The sequence below is a fragment of the Protopterus annectens genome, chromosome 11.part0 (assembly GCF_019279795.1).
Source record: "Protopterus annectens isolate FY-2018-M chromosome 11.part0, PAN1.0, whole genome shotgun sequence".
Lineage (NCBI taxonomy): Eukaryota > Metazoa > Chordata > Ceratodontiformes > Protopteridae > Protopterus > Protopterus annectens.
In genome coordinates, this window is record NC_056745.1 from 1374719707 (window position 1) to 1374741593 (window position 21887).

At 39.5% G+C, this 21887-nt stretch overlaps 1 protein-coding gene across 1 annotated transcript in view; it reads left to right on the plus strand.

Annotated features, from left to right (window-relative positions):
• The window catches only part of LOC122815075, a 3014144-nt gene that overhangs the window by 993826 nt on the left and 1998431 nt on the right, over nucleotides 1–21887 (plus strand). The window contains exons 60-61 of the mRNA XM_044087319.1: nucleotides 7841–7876; nucleotides 21053–21148. Coding sequence (XP_043943254.1) covers nucleotides 7841–7876; nucleotides 21053–21148 — 132 coding nt within the window. The remainder of the gene's footprint in view (nucleotides 1–7840; nucleotides 7877–21052; nucleotides 21149–21887) is intronic.

Genomic DNA, 21887 nt, shown 5'->3' on the forward strand with positions numbered 1-21887 from the left:
TGTCTATCGTAGTGATTTCTCAGTTCATGGAAGTGTGCATAACGTCATATTAGATAATCATCATCATCCTCTTTCACTGCTCCCGTTAGGGGTCGCCACAGTGGATCATCTGTTCCCATTTCTTCCTGCCCCCTGCATTTTACTCTGTCACACCAACCACCTGCATGTCCTCTCTCACCACACCCATAAATCTTATCTTAGGCCTTCCTCTTTTCCTGTTACCTGGTAGCTTCATCCTTAGCATCTTTTTCCCAATATACTCAGCATCCCTCCTCAGCACATGTCCAAACCAACGTAATCTTGCCTCTCTGGCTTTGTCTCCAAACCTTCCAACCTGGGCTGATCCTCTAATATACTTATTCCTCATCCTGTCCACCGTCACACCCAGTGCAAATCTTAATATCTTTAACTCTGTCACATCCAGCTCTAACTCCTGCCTTTTTGTCAATGCCACTGTCTCCAACCCATATAACATAGCTGGTCTCACTACCCTCTTGTAGACTTTCTCTTTCACTCTTACTGGTACTCGTCTGTCACAAATCACTCCTGACACTCTTCTCCTCCCACTCCATCCTGCCTGTACTCTCTTCTTCATCTCTCTTCCACACTCACCGTTACTCTGAACTATTGATCCCAAGTATTTAAACTCATCCACCTTTGCCACCTCTACTCCTTGCATCCTCACCATTCCTCTATCCTCCCTCTCATTCACACACATATATCCTGTCTTAGTCCTGCTGACCTTCATTCCTCTTCTCTCTAGAGCATATATCCATCTTTCCAGGGTCTCCTCCACCTGTTCCCTACTCTCACTACAGATCACAATGTCATCTGCAAACTTCATAGTCCACGGGGACTCCTGTCTGATCTCATCTGTCAACCTGTCCATCACCATTGCAAATAAGAAAGGGCTCAGAGCTGATCCTTGACGTAATCCCACCTCCACCTTAAACACATCCATCACTTCCACTGCAGACCTCACCTCTGTCACACTACCCTCGTACATATCCTGTACCACTCTTACATACTTCTCTGATACTTCTCTAAGTCTACAAAAACACAATGCAACTCCTTCTGACCTTCTCTGTACTTCTTCATCAACAATCTCAGAGCAAACATCGCATCTGTAGTGCTCTTTCCCGGCATGAAACCATACTGCTGATCACTAATCATCACGTCCCTTCTTAACCTAGCTTCCACTACTCTTTCCCATAACTTCATGCTGTGACTGATCAGTTTAATCCCTCTGTAGTTACTACAGCTCTGCACATCACCCTTATTCTTAAAAATTGGTACCAAAACACTTTTTCTCCATTCCTCAGGCATCATCTCACTTTCCAAGATTTCATTAAATAATCTGGTTAAAAACTCCACTGCCATTTCACCTAAACACCTCCATGTTTCCACAGGTATGTCATCTGGACCAACAGCCTTTCCGTTCTTCATCCTCTTCATGGCTATCCTTACTTCCTCCTTGCTAATCCACTGCACTTCATGATTCACTATCAGCACATCATCCAACCTTATTTCCCTCTCATTCTCTTCATTCATCAGCCCCTCAAAGTACTCTTTCCATCTGCTCAACACACTCTTCTCGCTTGTGAGTACATTTCCCTCATTATCCTTTATCATCCTAACCTGCTGCACATCTTTACTAGCTTGGTCCCTCTGTCTAGCCAAACGGTACAGGTCCTTTTCTCCCTCCTTAGTGTCCAACCTTTCATACAACTCTTCATATGCCTTATCCTTAGCCTTTGCCACCTCTCTCTTTGCTATGCATCTCATCTCCTTATACTCCTGTCTACTTCCTTCATCTTTCTGACAATCCCACTTCTTCTTTGCCAACCTCTTTCTCTGTATACTCTCCTGTACTTCCTCATTCCACCACCAGGTCTCCTTGTCCTCCATCCTCTGTCCAGATGTCATACCAAGCACTAGTCAACATTTTAAGGAATTTGCTAGATCTTGGGATTTCATTCATGTAACCAGTAGTCCAGAGTATCCACAAGCTAATGACTTAGCTGAATGTGCAGTTCGTAATGCAATGAATTTGATGGAAAAATCCAAACGAGAAGGAACCAATGTATTTCTTAATTTACTGAATCTTCAAAACATTCCTCGTGACCAGCCACTTTGTTCACCTGCTCAAAGCCTGATGTCAGGGCAAACGCAAACAATTCTTTCAATCAACAATTGGCTATTAGTGCCAATCACAAAGAGCAATGAGGTAATCAAAGCTCAACTTACAAAAAAAACGTAATTCAGAAAAGGTATACTTGATGTCTTTTCTCCACTAATCTCTCTTCCCACACACAAAATTAGCCCTCAGTAAGCAATTTTAATTAGGAAAGCACTGCATCCCTCAGCTCACTGTGGGTGCAGTGATACAGCCCATGATGCTGTCTTTCTTGGATTGCAGCACCACACCCCTCTTCCTGTCAACCACAGGTCTCTTTAGGGTGGTGCTGGAGCAAGATAACATAAGTGCGGGAGGCACAATGACTTCCTTGGACTTAGATGCCATACCTTTGTTTATAAGCTGAGCAGCATAGAATGATTTCCTCACTACTGTAGACACATGTGATGGTCAAAGGCTAGATTACTATCTATGTATGTCCCTAAGTCTCTGACTACTGGGTCTCCTCTAAGGGGTGTGCTGTCAATATGATAGTTATCGGGGATGGATGACTTCCCAAAGGATACTATTATGCATTTCTTGGCATTTAGTTTTAGTCCATGGCTCTGACACCAGTTATGTGTCTGTGTCAGCCCCTCCTGCAGAACATTTGTGTCAGTGTGAGATTCAATGACAGCTCCTAATTTGCAACCATCTGCAAATTTAGTCAGCCAGAGACCACTGACATTGACCTTGACTTCAGAGAAGTAAATGCCAAAAAGGAGCAGTCCAAGGACCAATCCCTGAGGGACTCTACTTGTGGAATTCTGTGGCTGAATTTGGCAGTCACGTATTGAAAATCAAGTTTGACTAGTAAACATTGTGCAATGTGAATAAAGGCTTAAGCAGCTTTTCATACTTTTACTGGTGGAGAGGGAAGACAAGAGGAGGCTAGTAACTGTGTATGCTGTAGCTTCATGGGATGTGTGAGAGATGGACTAGAGACAAGACGGCTTAAGGAAACATTCCAAAGACAGGGTAGATAGAACCTGAATCAGAACATTTGGTAGAATGATGGAATACAAGTCAATAGATGAATTCTAGGATTCTTTCCACATGTGGATGAAAGTATGGAACATTACAAGTGGAATAAGGCTTTAGTATATTAACTACAGACTTCAGAGGGCATAATAGACCAGTGTTTTAATTCAGTTGTTTCTCTGTATGTTACTAGATAGGTATTTCTGATGGGTCTATGTCACTTGATCGAATACACTAATAATCGAATTGCTATTTATTGAACTGACTTAATCAAAACTTAAATTCAGTGAACGATCGTTTCAGCTAAGTCTTATTCGGGGAAAAGAACTAGTTGGCCATCTTTGGAAATTTGCACTTTTCCCGTGGAGTTGGTATATTTAGTTAGGGGTGTGCGGGATGAAGCCCCCATTTTTCTGACTTTTAAATAGTGTAGTATTTTTATGGTCTGTAGCTGGCCCACTAGTTTCATTCCCTAGGAGAAATTTTGCTTAAACGACAATTCGCTGAATTGTGGTTTCGATTAACTGAGTTAGATAAATAGTGATTCGATCATTAGTGTATTCACTCAAGTGATATAGACCCATTCCTGACTGCATGTTCTTAAGCGTAAATATAGATTGTGTATATTCTTGGCAAATTTATGCCTTAGGGAACTTTTATAACTGATGCAATCTTTGTAAAAAAGGTAAGATCCAAGATGCTAAAATAACAGATTAATTAAACAGCTAGCCTATCATTTGTTATAATGTTTACATTGTAATACTTAGTCCTGTTTTTCCCTCTTTCCATCTCCCTTAAACCATGCTCAGAGTTTATTTTCTTTCCTTCGTGTCCTCTTTTTTGTCCAGATAGAAAGAGAACATCCAGGACCAGGTAATTTAATAAAATACTATAAATTCAACCAAAAATAATCCATATCTTTTTCAAGATTAAAAGCATAATTCCTTTTGTTGTAGATAATTTTGCAAAATTGCAGTCTGGAGATACAAAGCTCCCTTTCTGGGACCTGAGCAAGAAAACTACTGGCTAATTTAAGTGCTAACAGGAAGAGGGTAAATAGGTTTGTTGCTATGGACAGATATGTAACAAATCCTGTGGTTTCTGCATTTGATGGCTAAATCACCAGTCTTGTAAAGGTAACAGAGATAACCCAGAAATCTTGTGTAAGGTCTGGTATCCCACCGGGTCTATATTAAATTGTCAACAGCTCACAATGTTGACTCTGAAATGTTCGACACCAAAATGTTGAGCTACAAAAATAGCGAATGGCCATTTCTAATGGAAAGAAATCGGTTGGCTGTTCCCTGACACCTGCCATTTCCCTGAGTGTAGTGCGGTCTCGGAGTTAGAATATTTAGTTAGGGGGTGTGTGGGGGGAACAGCCCCCCCCATGTTGAGGTGTGTGGGGGGTGAATGTGTGCCGTTGTTGTTTGGCCAACCGATTTCTTTCCATTGGAAAGAAATCAGTTATATGGCTGTTCGCTATTTTTGTAGTTCGACATTTTGGTGTCGAACATTTCAGAGTCGACATTGTGAGCTGTTGACAATTTAATATATACCCATCCCACCTGTGACTAGAGGGTGTTGGGACTAACAAGAAACAGAGTATAAAGGATTAGTCTAGACAAAATCACTTTAGCTAGCAGATCTAGGAGACTGTCTCCCTGATACCCTCCCTGTGGGAGGAATAAAGATGCCTTGTTGAAGTTTCAAGCAGTTTATTCTGTTAAGCAGTTAGATGGACAAGTATTCTTGTTCTAATCCTACTTAAATGAATAAACTTGGTTTTCTCCAGATTACCTGCCAGTAGTGATGCCTAGCTTGTCTAACCCTGGGTTACCAGGTTACCTCTCAGTACTGGTACACAACTTCTCTTCCCTTAGGTTAGACTATTGCATTGTCCTGTAACTGTGGCTAACACAGTCATAGCTTGACTGATAAATTCAGTAACTCAGCTTCACAGGGGGGCTGTATCTCCGTTCTAGTAAACTATGCCAGTTATGTGGAGGGTTCTTTTGATACCAGATTGGGCTTGCTTTTCTTTCCATCCTTACTTGACATGAGTTCCCTGACACTTAAAGAGCTACTGGCCTAGCACTGGCCTGCTCAAGGCCTGTATTTTACCACTGTGAGGTTACTGGAGGTTTCACAGGAGCATCTCAGGTCTTCAGATGATTCATCCTTTACTTTTCAGATACTGCATCTTTGGACTTCCTGCTGGGATGCTTGATTTAATTCTGGCTTTTGTAGTATATCATATCTGTAGTGTTTAGTTTGAAGTCCTTATTTGTTTTATTGTGCTTGCTGATTAAGTTTAGGCATCTAAGTAACCATATTAATTGCATAGAAATGTTTAGACATAATGATTGTTTCCAAATATTTTGAGATGATTTACAGGATTAATTAAAGCCAGTTTGTTTATTTATTTATTTATCGGGATGGGTCATCATTTCCTACCAGTGATTACATTGGTAAAGGAGACAATAAACCTGTCTTGTCTATGTTTGTCCCTTAAGTGTTAATATTTTATGTCCCCTCCATCCTTACTTTCCCTTTGCCTTTTCTACAGCAGAATATTTACATGGATTACTTACCCACTACCCAATCCATTAGTATACTCCTTGTGTGATTTGTCCTTTCAATGAAGGAAGCCTCTTCCCAGAATTTGGAACAGAGAGTAGTTACACTTTGGAATCTGTGGATTATGCCACTTCCTCTTCGTCTGCCTTATATATTGAGGATGGAACCATCACATGATCTAAAGCACCTATATTGTACACTTCCATCTTTCCTTGTTCAGATGTGAAGAGATCCATCTCCTCTCCTTTCTCTTTAAATCTTTTCCTGTCCATCCCATATAACTTCTCCTTTTATGGGATCCAGAACTGCACATAGTTTTCAAAATGTGGCCTGACTGGGGCACAGAAGACTGTACGCACTGTCTCTCTGTTTCCCCTTGATTCCATAAAGGATAGTGCCCAGTATTCTGCTGGCTTCTATAGATGACCTTTCGGTCTGCTCCTGGTATTCCAGGCCAGGTGTGACCAACGTCTAGATCATCATTTTGCAGTGTTGTCATCAGTTTCACTCCCACTTGATGATATAGTTCACTCAATTTATTCTCGTCAAAGGGCAGTGCTTTACATTTTTCTCTAAGCTTTAACAGTCACCTTTCTATCTCCTTGCACAGGCTTTCCAATTTTTCTTTTGACTCCCTCATCCTCCACTGCTGCAGCGGTGTGTCTTCAAGAAATACAGACATAATGCTCTTTTGTTCTGTCAGCAAACAAAGGGAAGAAAAGAGTGGACCCAGATTTGAACAGTGTAGTGGTCCCTAACTACTTCCCTTATTTCTGACATTGTATCCCTCACTGTTAACCTATTTCCTAATGTTTGCGAATGCAGCATTCCAGATTCTCACCTTAATTCCAGCAACTAACCATTTCAGTTTTGGTAGCAGACCCTAGCACTGACAAAATCAAAAGAATCCTTTTTGATCATATGTACTGATCATCTACTCTCAAGTCCTTCTGTAACCACTTCATAAAAAAACATTCAGGTTGGATGGATATCTCTTTTCTGGCAGCTGCTGTCCTGTATGTTGTTTTCTTTATCAGTGCGACTATTGTTTGCCTCATGATTCTCTCTATAGTTTATCTTGACACTGTGGTTAAACTAAAAGGCATATAGTTTCCAGACATTCACAAGCTCCGTCTACCTGTTCAGTAGCACCAACTGTTTAGAACATAGCTTTTAGGGAATCTGCCAGCACAGGCTAGATTCCTGTAGTCACTAGGAAATAGGACATCTGGTCCCTGTTCTTTAACCTCTCTAAGGACAAGCAGTTCCTTCTCTCAGTCCTCCTTCTCTGTCATGGTGACTGATAAACACTGTTTGTACTCTGCCCTACCTCCTGCCCAGCATATCCTCACCTTCTTTGTTGCCCTTCGGCTTGCTTCTTTTTCTGTACCACCTCCTCTTTCCTACCACCTTTCACCTCTTGTAAGCCTTGTCTTTTACCCTAATCACTTGCCTCAAATTCCTATATAACTACTATCTTTTTAGGAAGTCCTTTTTGCCTTTTCCTTAGGCCTTTGTGATCCCAAATTACTTATGGCCTCAGCATTAACCAAAGCTGAAACATTTCAGGACACGGGAAGAACATGTGGCAGAAGTCGCTTCTGTTAATTGCATGAATCAATTCCAGTGAATATGTTTCAGTTTCTAATCATTCAAGTGAATATTTTTACAGACATGATCAAGCAAACATGTTTTGAACAACAATTTTTATCTAAGACAGTTGTGGTTGGATCTGTGGATTCTGCTTTGTTTGCTGTTGATTTTGTTGCTTCCACAGACCTTTTCATAGTGGATTACCTCTCTTTTTTCAATGTTTTGAACAAACATGATTCCTGCATATCTAATGTAACTGCTATAGCCTAATGATTAGTCTTAACAAATCTGACAGTGTGCTGGGAATATGTTGCTTTATGGTTGTGAATAACATTTCTGAAAGTATACTAAATATCCTGAAACATTTTTTTTCAGTTTTCCTTAGATTAGTAATAGCATTACTTAATTGCACTCTGTATTAATTATAATTATAATTATGCTAAATTTATCAAAATTGTTTATTTCTGCTGAAAATACAACACTAATTAAAAATACAACTTTTTTCAACAGGGTGAAAAGGGAGAGATGGGAAGTCCTGGAAAAGATGTAAGGACATTTTTGACTAGTAATTATTTTGTTCCATTCATCCTGTGTGCTGCTGTAGGCCTTTTGCTATGGATAATGAATACCACACAGAAACAGTGCATGCAGTTTATTCAGAAACAATTAGCTTTAAAGATTCAACTTCATATAAAGCAAATGAAAATCTTAATGAAATGCAATGTTATTAGGTTACTAAATCCAGATTTACATTTAAACTGTCAGTGTTTGAGATTTTGCTTCTAAATTGTGTTTTTTAATAAAGTCATCAATCTGCCATCAAAATATATATTAAAGAAATGCATAGCAAAATAATAATGTTGCCATTTATCTAATCAGAACAGACATAATAGGACAGACACAACAGACATGGCAGGAAATGTCCACTTCAATGAATAGAATAAAGCATTTGAAAGCCAAGCATGGTATTTACAACCATACATTACCCCTTATCCACTTTTCCAGCTCTATGGCAAAGAGTTATAAAGCTCTGACTGAGTCCCAGATGACCTGAGATGAAATACTGACCTAGACACTGTAGGAGCCTAAAAACAGGGATGGGAATTAGTAGTCAATGCCATCTTACCTAATCCTGTGGGAAAAAAGGTATTCCATCTCAGTGTGGTGCTGCCACCTACTGGAGACAGATGCTTTGTAATGTCACATTCATGTGGTGGCCGTTATGATGCATGCGTGGGAAGTACACACCCAAATGTGTAGACATTATAAACCCTTGCATCTGCAAGTGCACACAGCAGTGGCTGGAAGCAAGGTTAGAACAGAAAATGGAAAAGCCTTCACAGCTCTCACCAAGTGATGAGGAAGATTGTAGCATAGATTAAATGGGGACTGAATACAGAAAAAAGGAAAAAGGAAGTTAAACACATAATAAATGGATACGGATACCAACAAATATTCATTCCCCTAAAGACAATAAGCAATCCGGCCATACAGTTTTGTACAGGTTGCTGTTATGATAAAGAGTAAGTTAAAGTTGATTTTCAGTGCATTTAAGGGAAAAAGGCCAAAAAACAACCTAAAGATTCTTGTCACAAAAAAGATCACCTAGATAGGAGTTGTAAATATTCTGTATCATATATTTATTCAAGAACTGTAAGATGCCATGAACAGGCAGCTATTATCAGGAAGTGGAGAATGGAGAACTATGAATGTTAATGTAAAGATCATGGTTTTTGTCTCACTGTTCTGCAAATCAATGTTATGGTAATTCGCTGTTTCAAAGTAGATCCATATATACATATATAGTTCTGAAATTTCAAATTCATATGGCTGAGACCATATGATTGAAGTTTCAGAACTTTGAATATTAAAAATAAAATAAATACATTTAAAAAAATCTATTTTTAACATTTTTGCACCCCCACATTGTGGACAAGGGTAAATTTCCTGTACTGTGCTGTACCAAAATCTCCATTCAAAACATTTGAAGTTTCAAAACTTCAATGATATAGTCCCAAACATATGAGATTCAAAGTTTTGAAACTTCATTGTTAGAACATGAAAATTGCATTTCTGACTTCTAGAACTGCCTAAACAACAGGAGACTATTTCATCATACTAAGGTGTGACTGGCTTCCCAGCCAAGTTATGTTGCGTTTCATGTTAGGCAGATGATATGTCTTATCCACCCATTCAGAAAGCATGTGAAACTGCACATTTCTGTGAATGGTAATTGTCCTTTTTAACTAATATCATTGTCAGCATTCTTCAGTAATATTATGAGTGTCATCATTTCTTTATTAGCCTTATTCAGATGTAGATGAAAAGAAAGGCACAATAAAATAAGTCAAGGATAACAATTGGTATTTCACTTCTAAAGCTTTCAATTTATCTGTAATATATGTAATCAAATGTCTCAATTTGGGGGCATGTTACCATGTTGAGTGACCAAGAGCCTAAGATTGGGAAGTTACACCTGTAGCACAGGTCATTAGTTCATGTAAATATCTTAGGCAATTTGGATTGGCAACACAATAGTTTATCATAGGTTCATTGGTAGGTACTAGGCTATTGGCCCTAGGGCATATATAAGCCTAACCAAAAAGGTACCCTGGCTTTTGCCACCCAAGAAAATTATTTTCTTGTGCCCCTGTTGAGCAGAGCCACAGAAGTAATCCCCAAGGTGAACTTCGTATTTCCCATCCAATCATCAAGATTGTTCTTGAAGAGTGCTAATGAGGAGCTTTGTTTGATATAGATAGGTAGTTTGTTCCAGAGTATGGGAAGTCTCTGGGACAGAAATCTATCCCTCCAGCATGTTTTGTTTATTGTGGTGACAAGGTTTAGATCCCTAGAGTGTGTAGCTCAGAGGTATTGGGATTTCTTTATGTGGACCATGTTCAACAGTTCTGGGTTTGACGTAGCTTTGTATGTTTGGCAGAGATCGCCTCTGAGTAGGCAATATGTGACGGAGTAAAGCTGGAGTTTTTTGAGACGGTCTACATAGGGCATCTGTTTGAAGCTGGTAATCCTCTTTGTGAGGTTTTTCTGTGGCCTTTATAATTGTTATAGATGTCTTGTGAGGTACATACCAAAAGGGGCATAGTACTCTATAATGGCCTAATGAGTGACAAGTAGAGGGGAACAATTGTCTCTTTTTTCCTGGATGAACAACTTTTTGTAATGAGGTGTGCCATGTAGAAGGATTTCCTGACTACTGTGGAGATGTGCTTATCAAAGGAGAGACTACTGTCCACCTGTGACCCAAGGTCTCTTAGAACACTTTTGGTGTTAAGTAGACTACCGCCTATGTGGTAGTTCATGGGTACAGAGTTTTTACCAAAAGGGATGACAATGCACTTTTTGGCATTGAGCTTGAGGCCATGGCTTTGACACCAGGCATCTGTCTCAGTGAGGCCCTTTTGTAGGATGTCCACATCGTTAGGAGTTTTGATTATGGCTCCTAGTCTGCAGTCATCTGTGACGTTCATTAGCATAAGAACTTTGTTAGCCTGTACTTCTGAGAAGTAGATACCAAACAGGAGAGGACCCAGGACTGAACCCTGTAGTACTCCACTTGTCACTGGTCTGAAGTCAGATTTGGAGTCAGCTACTTTCACAGTGTGGGTTCTGTCAGTGAGCCAGCTGGCAACCCATCTTGTGACATAGGGATTTATACCTAGTTTCATGAGTTTATCTATAATTCCAGCATGGGGGATGGTGTTGAAAGCCTTGGCGAGATCTAGATAGGCTGTGTGAACCACCTTACCCTCATCTACGGTTTGGTGACCGCTTCAAAGAAGTCAGTCAGGTTTAGGAGACATGATCTGCCTTTTACAAACCTAACCTGGGTGGGGTCCAGAGTTTGGAGATTATCACTGTCTTTGTTTATAAGCTCCATGATGATACATTCCATGTACTTGCAGACCAGGCTCATCAGGCTAATGGGGTGGTAGTTCCCGGAGTCCATGGTAGCTCCCCCTTTGTGGAGTGGGATAACCGTCACTGTGTGCCATTCAATGGGCACAAAGCCTTAGGTGAGGCTATGATTGAACATGGTACTTAGGTGGGGTGCAAGTTCGTTCTGTAGTTCATGTAGAACACAACCTAGGATGTTGTCAGGTCCCATGGATGCTGTGTTCTTGACTTTGGAGAGTGTGGTATTTACCCGTGCAGCCATGATTACAGGAACTTTGCATTCTTTCGGTATAGAGATGGGCCCTTTAGGGGGTGAGAGAGGAGTAAAGTTTAGCACTGAACCTATCTGCCAGGTTGTTGGCAATATCAGTTGGTTCTGTATATTAAATGCCATTGTGCTGTAACTCAGAGCAGATCTCAGTGTTGCCATTGAGATTCTTGACATAGCTATAGAATGCTTTGTGGTTGTCTTTAGCATCAGTGGTGATTTTGTTTTCGTAACTAGCTTTGTAGGATTTTATGAGGGATCTCAGCTTCTTACTGAGGCTGACCAGGGAGTTCTTCCAATCATGTGATTTTACTCTTTTTTGTAACAGTTTCTTTCTTCTGTTGTAGAGTTTGTTTATGGCTGGGGACCATCAGATTGGCTTCCTTTTTTTGGTGGATAGCATCTTGGTTCTGTTAGGGATTTGTGTAAGTGCTTATAACATGCATTTGTGTAGGATTCAGCAGTTGTACCTCAATTGTCTGTCTGCATGGGTGTCGTGAAGTTTGCCACTTCTGTCTTAAGAAGCATGAAGTTGGCTTTGGAGAATTTTTTTACAGTGGTTTCCCTAATGGGGGGTGGGGACGGGATGTGGATGTCTAGGGTGATTAGCTTGTGGTCAGATCTGACCAACAAGAAATTGACCTCTGGTGTGGAACACCGGTTGCCCATGTTGGTAATGACCAGGTCTAGGGTATTGCTGCCCCTGGAGGGGGTGTGGATAAGCTGATCCAAGGCACTGGAATTTATGAATTTTAGAAAACGTTGAGCAAAAGAGTTGGTACATGACTAGTTTTCCCAGTTAATGGTGGGGTAGTTGAAATTGCCCATTATTAGGGTGTTAGGTTGTACCCTATTATTTTCCAGTGTATCAAGAAATGAGGAGTGGGAATCTTGGGGCATGGTGGGGGATCTGTAGCAAGCTACAATTTGGATTGCAGTCTTTTCCCAGAGTTAGTTGCACTTGGATAATTTTGAATGCATTATGCTGAGCAGCTAGCCTGGAGGTGTGGATATCCTTAATGAATATGGACACACCTCTGCCTTTAGTGTTTTGGTCCAGGTTAAGTGACCAAAAGGTGTGGTATGAATTATAGCCTGGTAATGCAGGGGTCCTCTCTGGAGCCTTGAACCAGGTCTCTGTCACTGCGCAGATGTTGATGTTCTCCATTTTAAGGAGTGCCTCGAGTGAGTGCATTTTGAGGTTTAGACTTCTAGCATTGAGTAGCATTACCCTCAGATTTTGCTTGCTAGTACCTGTTACAGTGGTGAGTTTGTCATTTGAACCTTGCCTTAGCCAGTATCCAGAATCCCAAGGGCAACAGGTGCAGGCCGCCTCTGGCAAAGCATTGTGGTCTGTCGATCATGTCATACCAGGCAGACAGATACTGGATCCCCTTAGAATGACACCAGTAGCTTAGCCAATTGTTGAAGTCAATCAATTTGTCCTTGTACTGTGGTATCATTCTGGGTCATGGCAGGATGCTACTCAGGGCTAGGGTCATACCTGACTGGGCTACAAGATCACTCCTTCATGTCTCTTTTCATGTAGTCCAGGGAGGTACATCTCAGGTCAGTTTTCATGTAGTCCGGGGTGGTACGTTTCAGGTCATGAATATAAATGCTAAGAGACAAAAAACTAAAGCCTCACTGGGTGGCTCAAAATGAACAGCTTCATCCTCCTGCACCATAGTGTATTAATATAAAACATTACTGTTACCTTTTTGTCATTTATTTATTTACGTATTGCCTTTTGTTTACTAGGATGGTGCATCTGGGCACTCAAGACCATTGTCAGCAGAGCTTCATGGAGGAAAACCCCATTAAAGTTACAAAAATAACAAAAAATGTACAGAGAAAATAAAATTTCAATTTCTTAACAGCAGAATTAGGGGTTTTAGAATCATGCAATGGTAATACAACCACGCTAGAGGTTAATACAGTTTAATTTCATAGCAGTGTTATAGAATAATAAACAAGTTGCATTTACATATACAATATACACATTTCATTTACGTAGGAGTAATTAAAGCAGTATATGTAAATAAAAATGTAGGTAGGATTTATTTACATTATTTACAGTATAAGGTAGTAGAGCTGGTGAGTTAGGGGATGGTGACAGTGTAGAGATCTAAAAGAGAAAGTTAGTCATGGTGAGAACAAGAACAGAGCCATGAGGAATTAAGTGCTGTTTTAGATTGTGCTTAAAACTATAACCAAACTTTATTTTTAATAAAGTTTCAATGCCATTTTTTCCAGGTTCATCAGCACATGATTTTGCATATTGCATCCCACCTGTAACCTTATACCCATCCAACACTTAACTCATTTCCTTTCCACGTAACTCACTGTTCATTCTGAAAACCTTTTCTGTCGTACCCATATATGAAATCTCAGACTCTTCTCAAGGATCACCTTTGTTCAATAAACAAATCAGTTTTTCATCAGGAAAACCTCTAGAAGCAGCTGAGGTTTCAAGTCAACTAGATGCTGACTATTTGTACTATCCAAGCACTTTGCAGCAGTTTTCTGTCCAACAGACAGAACTACACTACTGTCAGCACAGAACAACTCTCTTCTCTCACCATTACTGCACAGCTTCTCCTAGCTGCCTCCATCCCAGGAACCAAAGAAAGAATTGCAGCAGTAAAAACCTTCCACTTCACAATGAAAAAGGTAAGGGAAGTTCTCCAATGTTCTGGCCAAATTTCTCCTAGTAATAGAATTACCGCCTCATGTCTCCCCTGAAAAAGAGGTTAGTAATTTAGTCAATAAAATAAAATAAAAATAAGAAACCCATACTTATTTTGGCTTGAAGGGTGGCCACGGTGGTGCAGTGGTTCGCATTGCTGCCTCACTGTAAGAGGGTCTCCAGTTTGATTCTCGGCTGGGGTGGTTTCTGTGCAGAGACTGCATGTTCCCCTGTGGTCATGTGGGTTTCCTCCGGGTGCTCTGGTTTCCTTCTACATCCCAAAGACATGCTGCAGGCGGATTGGACACTCTAAATTGGCCGTAGGTGTGAGTATGTGCATGTGTGTGCCTTCAGTTGAAGGTTGAGCACTAGGCTGGCAGCTTGACACTGTAAAACTCCAATGCCAATCGTTCTGCAGACCATTGTTCTGCTGTGGTGACCCCTAACTGGAAAAATCCAGAAGAAGAAGACTTATTTTTTTTGAGGGCTGTATCTGCCAACAAAACATTACTTTACTCTTCCATTAATTAATGTTTAGCCCAGAGGCCTTAAGCTAACTAGAAACTCTAGTAAGACAGTTGTTAAGAGTTAACACCCTGTTTTGATAACATCAGCATATTTGGATAGCCATTAGGTTTTCAATGTTGGGATGAGTGATGCTATATTAAAAAAGATAGGTCCTAATACAGAACCCTGGGGGGCACCAGCTGTAACTATTGCTCAGTATGAAAACATTGCAAAACTTCACTCACTGCATGTTAATGAGGCAATTAGCCATCTATGGAGCCCATAACCATATGGTTCAGGATGCAGTCAACTGCCTTGGAAAGATGCAGCTAAACAACTCCTACACCAAAGTCAAGGTCTAAAGCCCTACTAATGGAATAATACAAATCTACTACATTAGTAAAAGTTTATCTATTTGTAAAAATCCATTCAGCGGTAGATCACACAAATGCCCAATTTTTCCATTTGTATCCATTATTGTAAACATCTTACAAAACATTTACTTAAAAGGAACGTTAGATTAATTGCACTAAAGTTGGTTGTTTTCTCTACTGCACCTCCCTTGAGAATATATATAACATTAGCTAGATTTTATTTCTCAGTCACATAAGAAGAGAAATAAATTAGTTAAACAGGCTAGTAAGACAAACTAAAATATATTTATCTGTCTTGATCAGAAAACACCTGGGAATGTTTTCTGACCCTGGGCTACTATCATCTTTTATTCTAGGTGAAGATTTATTTTTCAATATCTTCAGTAAAGGCTAGAGCACTAAAAGTGTTGTCTATTGTGCAAAAATTGATAGGCTCATAGGTGTGTACTAGGCTAATGGCCCTGGAGCCTATATAAGCCTAGCCTAAGAATATTCCCTGACATCATGCCGCCCAAAGTTAGTTCCCACTGCCCCTGTCAAGCAAAGCCACTGAAGTGATCCCCAGAGGAAACTTCCTATTGCCCACCCACTCATCAAGATTTCTCTTAAAGAGGGCTAGTGAAGTGCTCTGCTTGACATGAATGGGAAGTTTGTTCCAGAGTATGGGATGTCTCTGGGTTAGGAACCTGTCCCTCCAGTATGTTCTGTTTATTGTGGTAATGAGGTTAAGGTCCCTGGAGCATGTGGCACGGAGGGACTAGGATTTCTTTAGGTGTAGAATATCTAGCAGCTCTGGGTCAGACATGACTTTGTAGGTCAAGCAGAGATCGCCTCTAAGTAGGTGATAAGAGACAGAGTATAGCTGGAGTTTTTTGAGTCTGTCTGTATAGGGCATGTGTCTAAGGCCTAAGATCCTCTTAATGAGGTATTTTTGTGGCCTTTCCAGTTGTTGTAGGTGTCTAGTGAGGTATATACCAAATGGGGCATTATATTCTATAATAGGTCTAATGAGGAATGAGTAGAGAGGGATTATGACCTCTTTCTTCCTGGATGAGAAACCTTTTCTAATGAGATGTGCCACATACAAGGACTTTCTGACTACAGTGGCAATGTGGTTATCAAAGGAGAGGCTGCTGTCAACCTGTGTCCCGAGGTCTCTTATCACATCTTCAGTGTTTAGTGGATTACTGCCTTTGTGGTAGTTCACGGGCACCATTTTTTCCCAAAGGGAATGACAATGCACTTTTTGGCATTGAGCTTAAAGCCATGGTTCTGGCACCAGTCATTGGTGTCAGTGAGGCCTTTCTGTAGAATGTCTACATCAGCTGGAGAAACAGTAATGGCTCCCAGTTTGCATTCATCTGTGAACTTGGTCAGCCAGAGTCCCTTTGTGTTGGCTTGAACTTCAGAGAAGTAGATGCCAAACAGGAGAGGACCTAGGACAATTCCCTGTGGGACACCACTTGTAACTGGTCAGTAGTCAGATTTGGAGTCTGCTACTTTCACGGTGTAGGTTCTATCAGTGAGTCAGTTGACAACCCATCTTATTACATAGGGGTTTATGCCTAGTTTAGTGAGTCTATCTATGATTCCTGAGTGAGGAATGGTGTTGAAGGCCTTGACAAGATCTAGGTAGGCTGTGTGAACTACCTTGCCCTCATCCACAGCTCTGGTGACAGACTCAAAGAAGTCGATCAGGTTGAGCAGAAATGATCTACCTTTCACAAACCCATACTGCATGGGGTTCAGAGTTTGGAGATTCCCTATGTCCTTATTTATAAGGTCCATGATGATGTGCTCCATAGCCTTACATATCAGACTCATTAGGCTAATGGGTCTGTAGTCACTCCCCCTTTGTGGAGTGGAATGACTGTAGCAGTGCACCATTCGGTAGGAACAAAGCCTGAAATGTGGCTGTGATTTAACAGGGTACTTAGGTGTGGTGCCAATTCAATTTGTAATTCATGTAGAACACAGCCAGAGATATTTTCAGGTCCTGTGGAAGCTGTATTCTTGGCTTTGGACAGTGCATTTTTTACCTGTGTAGGTGTGACAATAAGGACTTGACATTCCCCAGGTATTGTGATATGTCCTTTAGGGGGTGAAAAGGGGGTAAAGTTCACACTGAACCTGTCAGCCAATATGTTGGCAATATCAGTTGGTTCTGTATATGTATTACCATTGTGCTATAACTCAGAGCAGATCTGAGTATTGCCATGTGGATTCTTGACATAACTATAGAATGCCTTGTGTCTATCTTTAGAATCTGCAGCAATTTTGTTTTCATAACTAGCTTTGGAGGATTTGATGATGGATCTCAGTTTTTTGCTGAGGCTAACAAAAACGTTTTTCCAGTCTTGGGACTTCACCCTTTTTTGCAACAGTTTTTTCCTTCTGTTGTAGAGTTTGTTTATAGTGGGAGACCACCAGATTGGCTTCCTTTTTTTGGAGGAGAGTATTTCAGTTCTGTTTGGTATGGCCCGTTCCATGCACTTGTGTATGTGCTCATACAGTGCATTGTTGTATGATTCAGCAGTCATGCACCTATTTTCCATTTGCATGGGGGTCGTGAAGTTAGCCACCTCTGTTTTTAGAAGCCCAAAATTGGCTTTGGAGAAGTTTTTTACGATGGTTTCCTTTGGGAGGTGGTGAGAGTGGGATGTCGATATCCGTGGTGATTAGCTTGTGGTCAGATCTGACCAGGGAGGAGTTGATTACTGTTGTAGAGCAATGGTCGCTCATGTTAGTAATGGCCAGGTAGATACTAGCAAGGAGTATACTGGTAAAGTACCAAGTAAATATATAACCTAACTATTGGCCTTCATTAAAAAGAGTTTTTTCTGTGAAAAATGGGACCAGTACTCTTAAAAGTTCTCTTATACCTCTGTTTAATATAGAAATGAAATTTGTGTCGTTTCACATTTTAGTCGACTGATTCTATCTTACTTTAGCAGATTTTAAAAGTTTTGTTATAAACCTTTTTTGCAAAGTTTTTATGTCTTTTGAAAAAGGCAAAGTTTTTTCTTTTCTCTTTCAGCAATTTTAGTCCACACCATAATAATATTCTAACATTTATCAACTACACATGTGAAAAAATTGTCAGGTACAACCCAAACTGTGGATATGTCAGTACAACTAAGGGTCAGTGCTACTAAGGACATCCTTAGTTTGAATATCCCTGCTGCTACCAGTTTTGCTGAGATGAAGGTGATCTAGTAGGGGAGGGTCCTTCACTGCATGGAAGCCTGTATTGGATGGAATATATTGTATGTGTGCTATATATGTTATAATTTACGTATTGTATGTGTGCTATATATGTTATAATTTACGTATTGTATGTGTGCTATATATGTTATAATTTACGTATTGTATGTGTGCTATATATGTTATAATTTACGTATTGTATGTGTGCTATATATGTTATAATTTACGTATTGTATGTGTGCTATATATGTTATAATTTACGTATTGTATGTGTGCTATATATGTTATAATTTACGTATTGTATGTGTGCTATATATGTTATAATTTACGTATTGTATGTTTGCTATATATGTTATAATTTACGTATTGTATGTGTGCTATATATGTTATAATTTACGTATTGTATGTGTGCTATATATGTTATAATTTACGATGGGCATAATGAAGGACTGATGGAGAGGACTTATGACTTTACTGGCCCTACATGATATTCCCTTGGAAATTACATGGGCAAGGTAAGATGAGCTTGTATCTTTGATTGATACAAGGTTTTCAAAGGACAGGTCATTCTTAGATGAAGGTACCTATTTCTCTAAGGATTATGCCAGTTTTAAATGGGTGTTATTTATATGATATGATATGATATGAAAAAGGATTGCCCTGTTTTCTATATAAAAATATACTGTGTTTCTTAGCAGTGAGTTTGGGAGGAATTGTCTGCACACCAGGTATTAGCCTGATCCATCTGTTAATGGAGTATCAGAGAATCGCCCTGCTTGTAATCATCATCAGAGTTGGTCAGGCAAAGATCATCTGCCTTCACAGTGGGCCAACAGTTGCAAGCAAAGAGGGGTCCCAGGTTTGAGCCCTGTGGGATGCCATTATTGGTGTTCTTTTTTGATTATGAGATACCACCAACCCACAATATGTAGACTCTATCAGTAAGCCAGCTGGCTTATCCATTGTGTGACATAGGGAGTCAGTGTTTAGCCAGCTAAACCTTTTGATAGCAACATTATGGAAAATTTTCTCCAAGGTCAATATAGTCTGAGTGAACAAATTGGCTCTTGTCTGTTGCCTCAGTAACTCTTTCAAAGAAGTCAACTGGATAAGAAGATGAGATATGTCTTTCATAAAATTTAATTATGTATGGTTATGGGACTAAAGAAGACTTATTTCATTGTCTACAAGTTCAGCTTTGATGAATTCCATAACTTTACATGACACTAGTGGGCTTAATGGTCTGTAGCTCCCAGGGTATGTGGCGGGGCTGCCCTTATATAGTGGCATGACTATGGTAGTATTACAAAGAAAAGGATATGACCTATGAAGAGTTTTAGGAGGGGTTGAGTAAAGCTATGTGCAGTACTTACTAGTAGAAAGCTATTCCTGTTGTTGGGGACCCTGCAATTGGCATTTTAAGCTATAAACAGGGCATATAGGACCAGACCTAGAGTCTCTTTCAGGAAAAGGCACTTAGGAAAACAAGAGGGGCAACAGAGGCATGAGTGGGTAGGGCAAAACTGGAGTAGAACTTCTTAGTGAAGACATAGATGTTATGTGGATCTGAATAATTTATGCCATTAGGTAAGAGTTTGGGGCACTGCCATGCATTACTTCAAAGTTTTCAGCAATAGTTAAAGAGACTTTATCTGTGGAGAAGCTGATAGCTTTAAGTTTGTAACTAGATGCAACTTTCTGTATTGGTGCATTTGACATTCTTGTTGAATGAGTTTAGCTTTTTGAGAAAGTCAAAGAAGCTTTAATATATATATATAGCTATTAGTCATTTCTTCAAGTTATGTAGTTTGTGTCTGTAAGAACGCCACTCTAAGGATTTGTTTTGGAATTTCCCATTATACTTATGAAAGATAAGGACAAATACCTCTCTGCAACTGTAGAGATGTAAATATAAATGGAAGCATATGTAGTACTGTTGATAATGGGGTCATCGTGGGTGCAAATATTTGAACTTTATCCGGTCATTAATAAATGGTCAGTGGTTGGTCCTGGAATACTTCATGAATATAGTATGGTTCATAGCAGGAGTGGTACTAGTTTTAAGAGACATGATAATGGCATTGTGGCCAGACTTAATCTAGGAATATGTAACACCTGGAGGAGTGCAGGTTGATGCAGTACTTCTAAGGATAAGGTCAGTGTGGTCATAGTGGAAAGAAAGACAGCTTGGTCTAGGTGGCAATAAAAAAGTTTAGAAACTGCTGTATATAATTCTTATTCCTTGTATAGATCTGCAAGCTAATTGGTAGATAGTTGAAATTGCCTAAGAGTAGCATATTAGATTTAATATGAACATTCTCCAACTGATTAAGATAAACATATTAGGGGAAAACAAGGATGAGAAACTAAACCTGGCAATAAAATGTTACTTCATGTTCTTTAAGGCGATTATGAAATTATGAAGGTCGACATTGATCTTATATGGGATTTAGCCTGAGGTAATAGAATCATGGATAACTACAGATAAATCCCACATTTCACAGATGATCTAAATGAGTAATAGGTCCTGAATAATGGAATAGAAAAAGCACAGACTGAACTCTGCAGTCATGTTAAGAGTTCTAGCATTAAACACTGCAATGCTTTTTAGTCAATATTTGGAAGCTCAGAAGACAGAGGTGCAAGCAATCCCTGAAAAAATGGACAGTTCAGTCAGCCATTATCTCCCATGCTGACACATACTTGATTCTTCTGGAATGACACCAATTTATATACGCTTAGCTTTTATTTTGTGTTTGCAGGGAAAAGATGGCCAGAAAGGTGACACTGGCCCACCTGGCTTACCTGGACCACCAGGAATCATGACAATTGAACCACATGGTCATCATCTTGGAGAGGTAAACCATTCTTTTTCATATTAGTGTCAGTGACATATTATTAGCTAGTAGATTGCATGAGATTTTGAACTGTTCACCTGTTATTGATCTGTTGTCGTATTTCATTTTGATGTTTATATCTGTTCTTTCTTACAACATTAGTATTAGTGGTTCATATTCTTGTCTACCATTATTTCAGTATCCCACACTGTTGTTATTTATGCAAAGGATTTGGTATTGTAGTGGTATTTATTTTTCTTTCATCCTTCTAGTTTTCTTTCAGGCATTTCTGTTTAATTTGTATATCTGTTAATATGTATTATGTGTTTATTGCAGATTTTATACATGTTGCTATTTTTTATATTTTTTTATTTTTTGTCTTTTTCTTTTGTGGTTCATAATCTTCAAACTATTTGTTATATTCTATATAATTTGTTTTATATTTTGTTACTTTTTGGGGGGGTGGTGCTGCATGTTTTTCCTTTGATGGTATGCCTTTTTGTTTGCTTTGTTGCTGTTGTTTTTATTTATTTTCACCGTGGTATTGTTTTGCTGGCTTCTTGTGGTTCTCTAACTTTTTTTTCTGATTTTTTAAGGATTAGTTGGCCCTGTTTGCTGTTACTTTGTTTTATGTTTCTTCTGCAGTGCATTTCTGATTTATATTTTGGGGTGCCATTTTTGTATTTTTCTATGTGTCTTTTAGATATTGTATAGCTGTTGTTTTAATTTTGACCTTGTAGTTTTGTCTTAGCCTTGCATA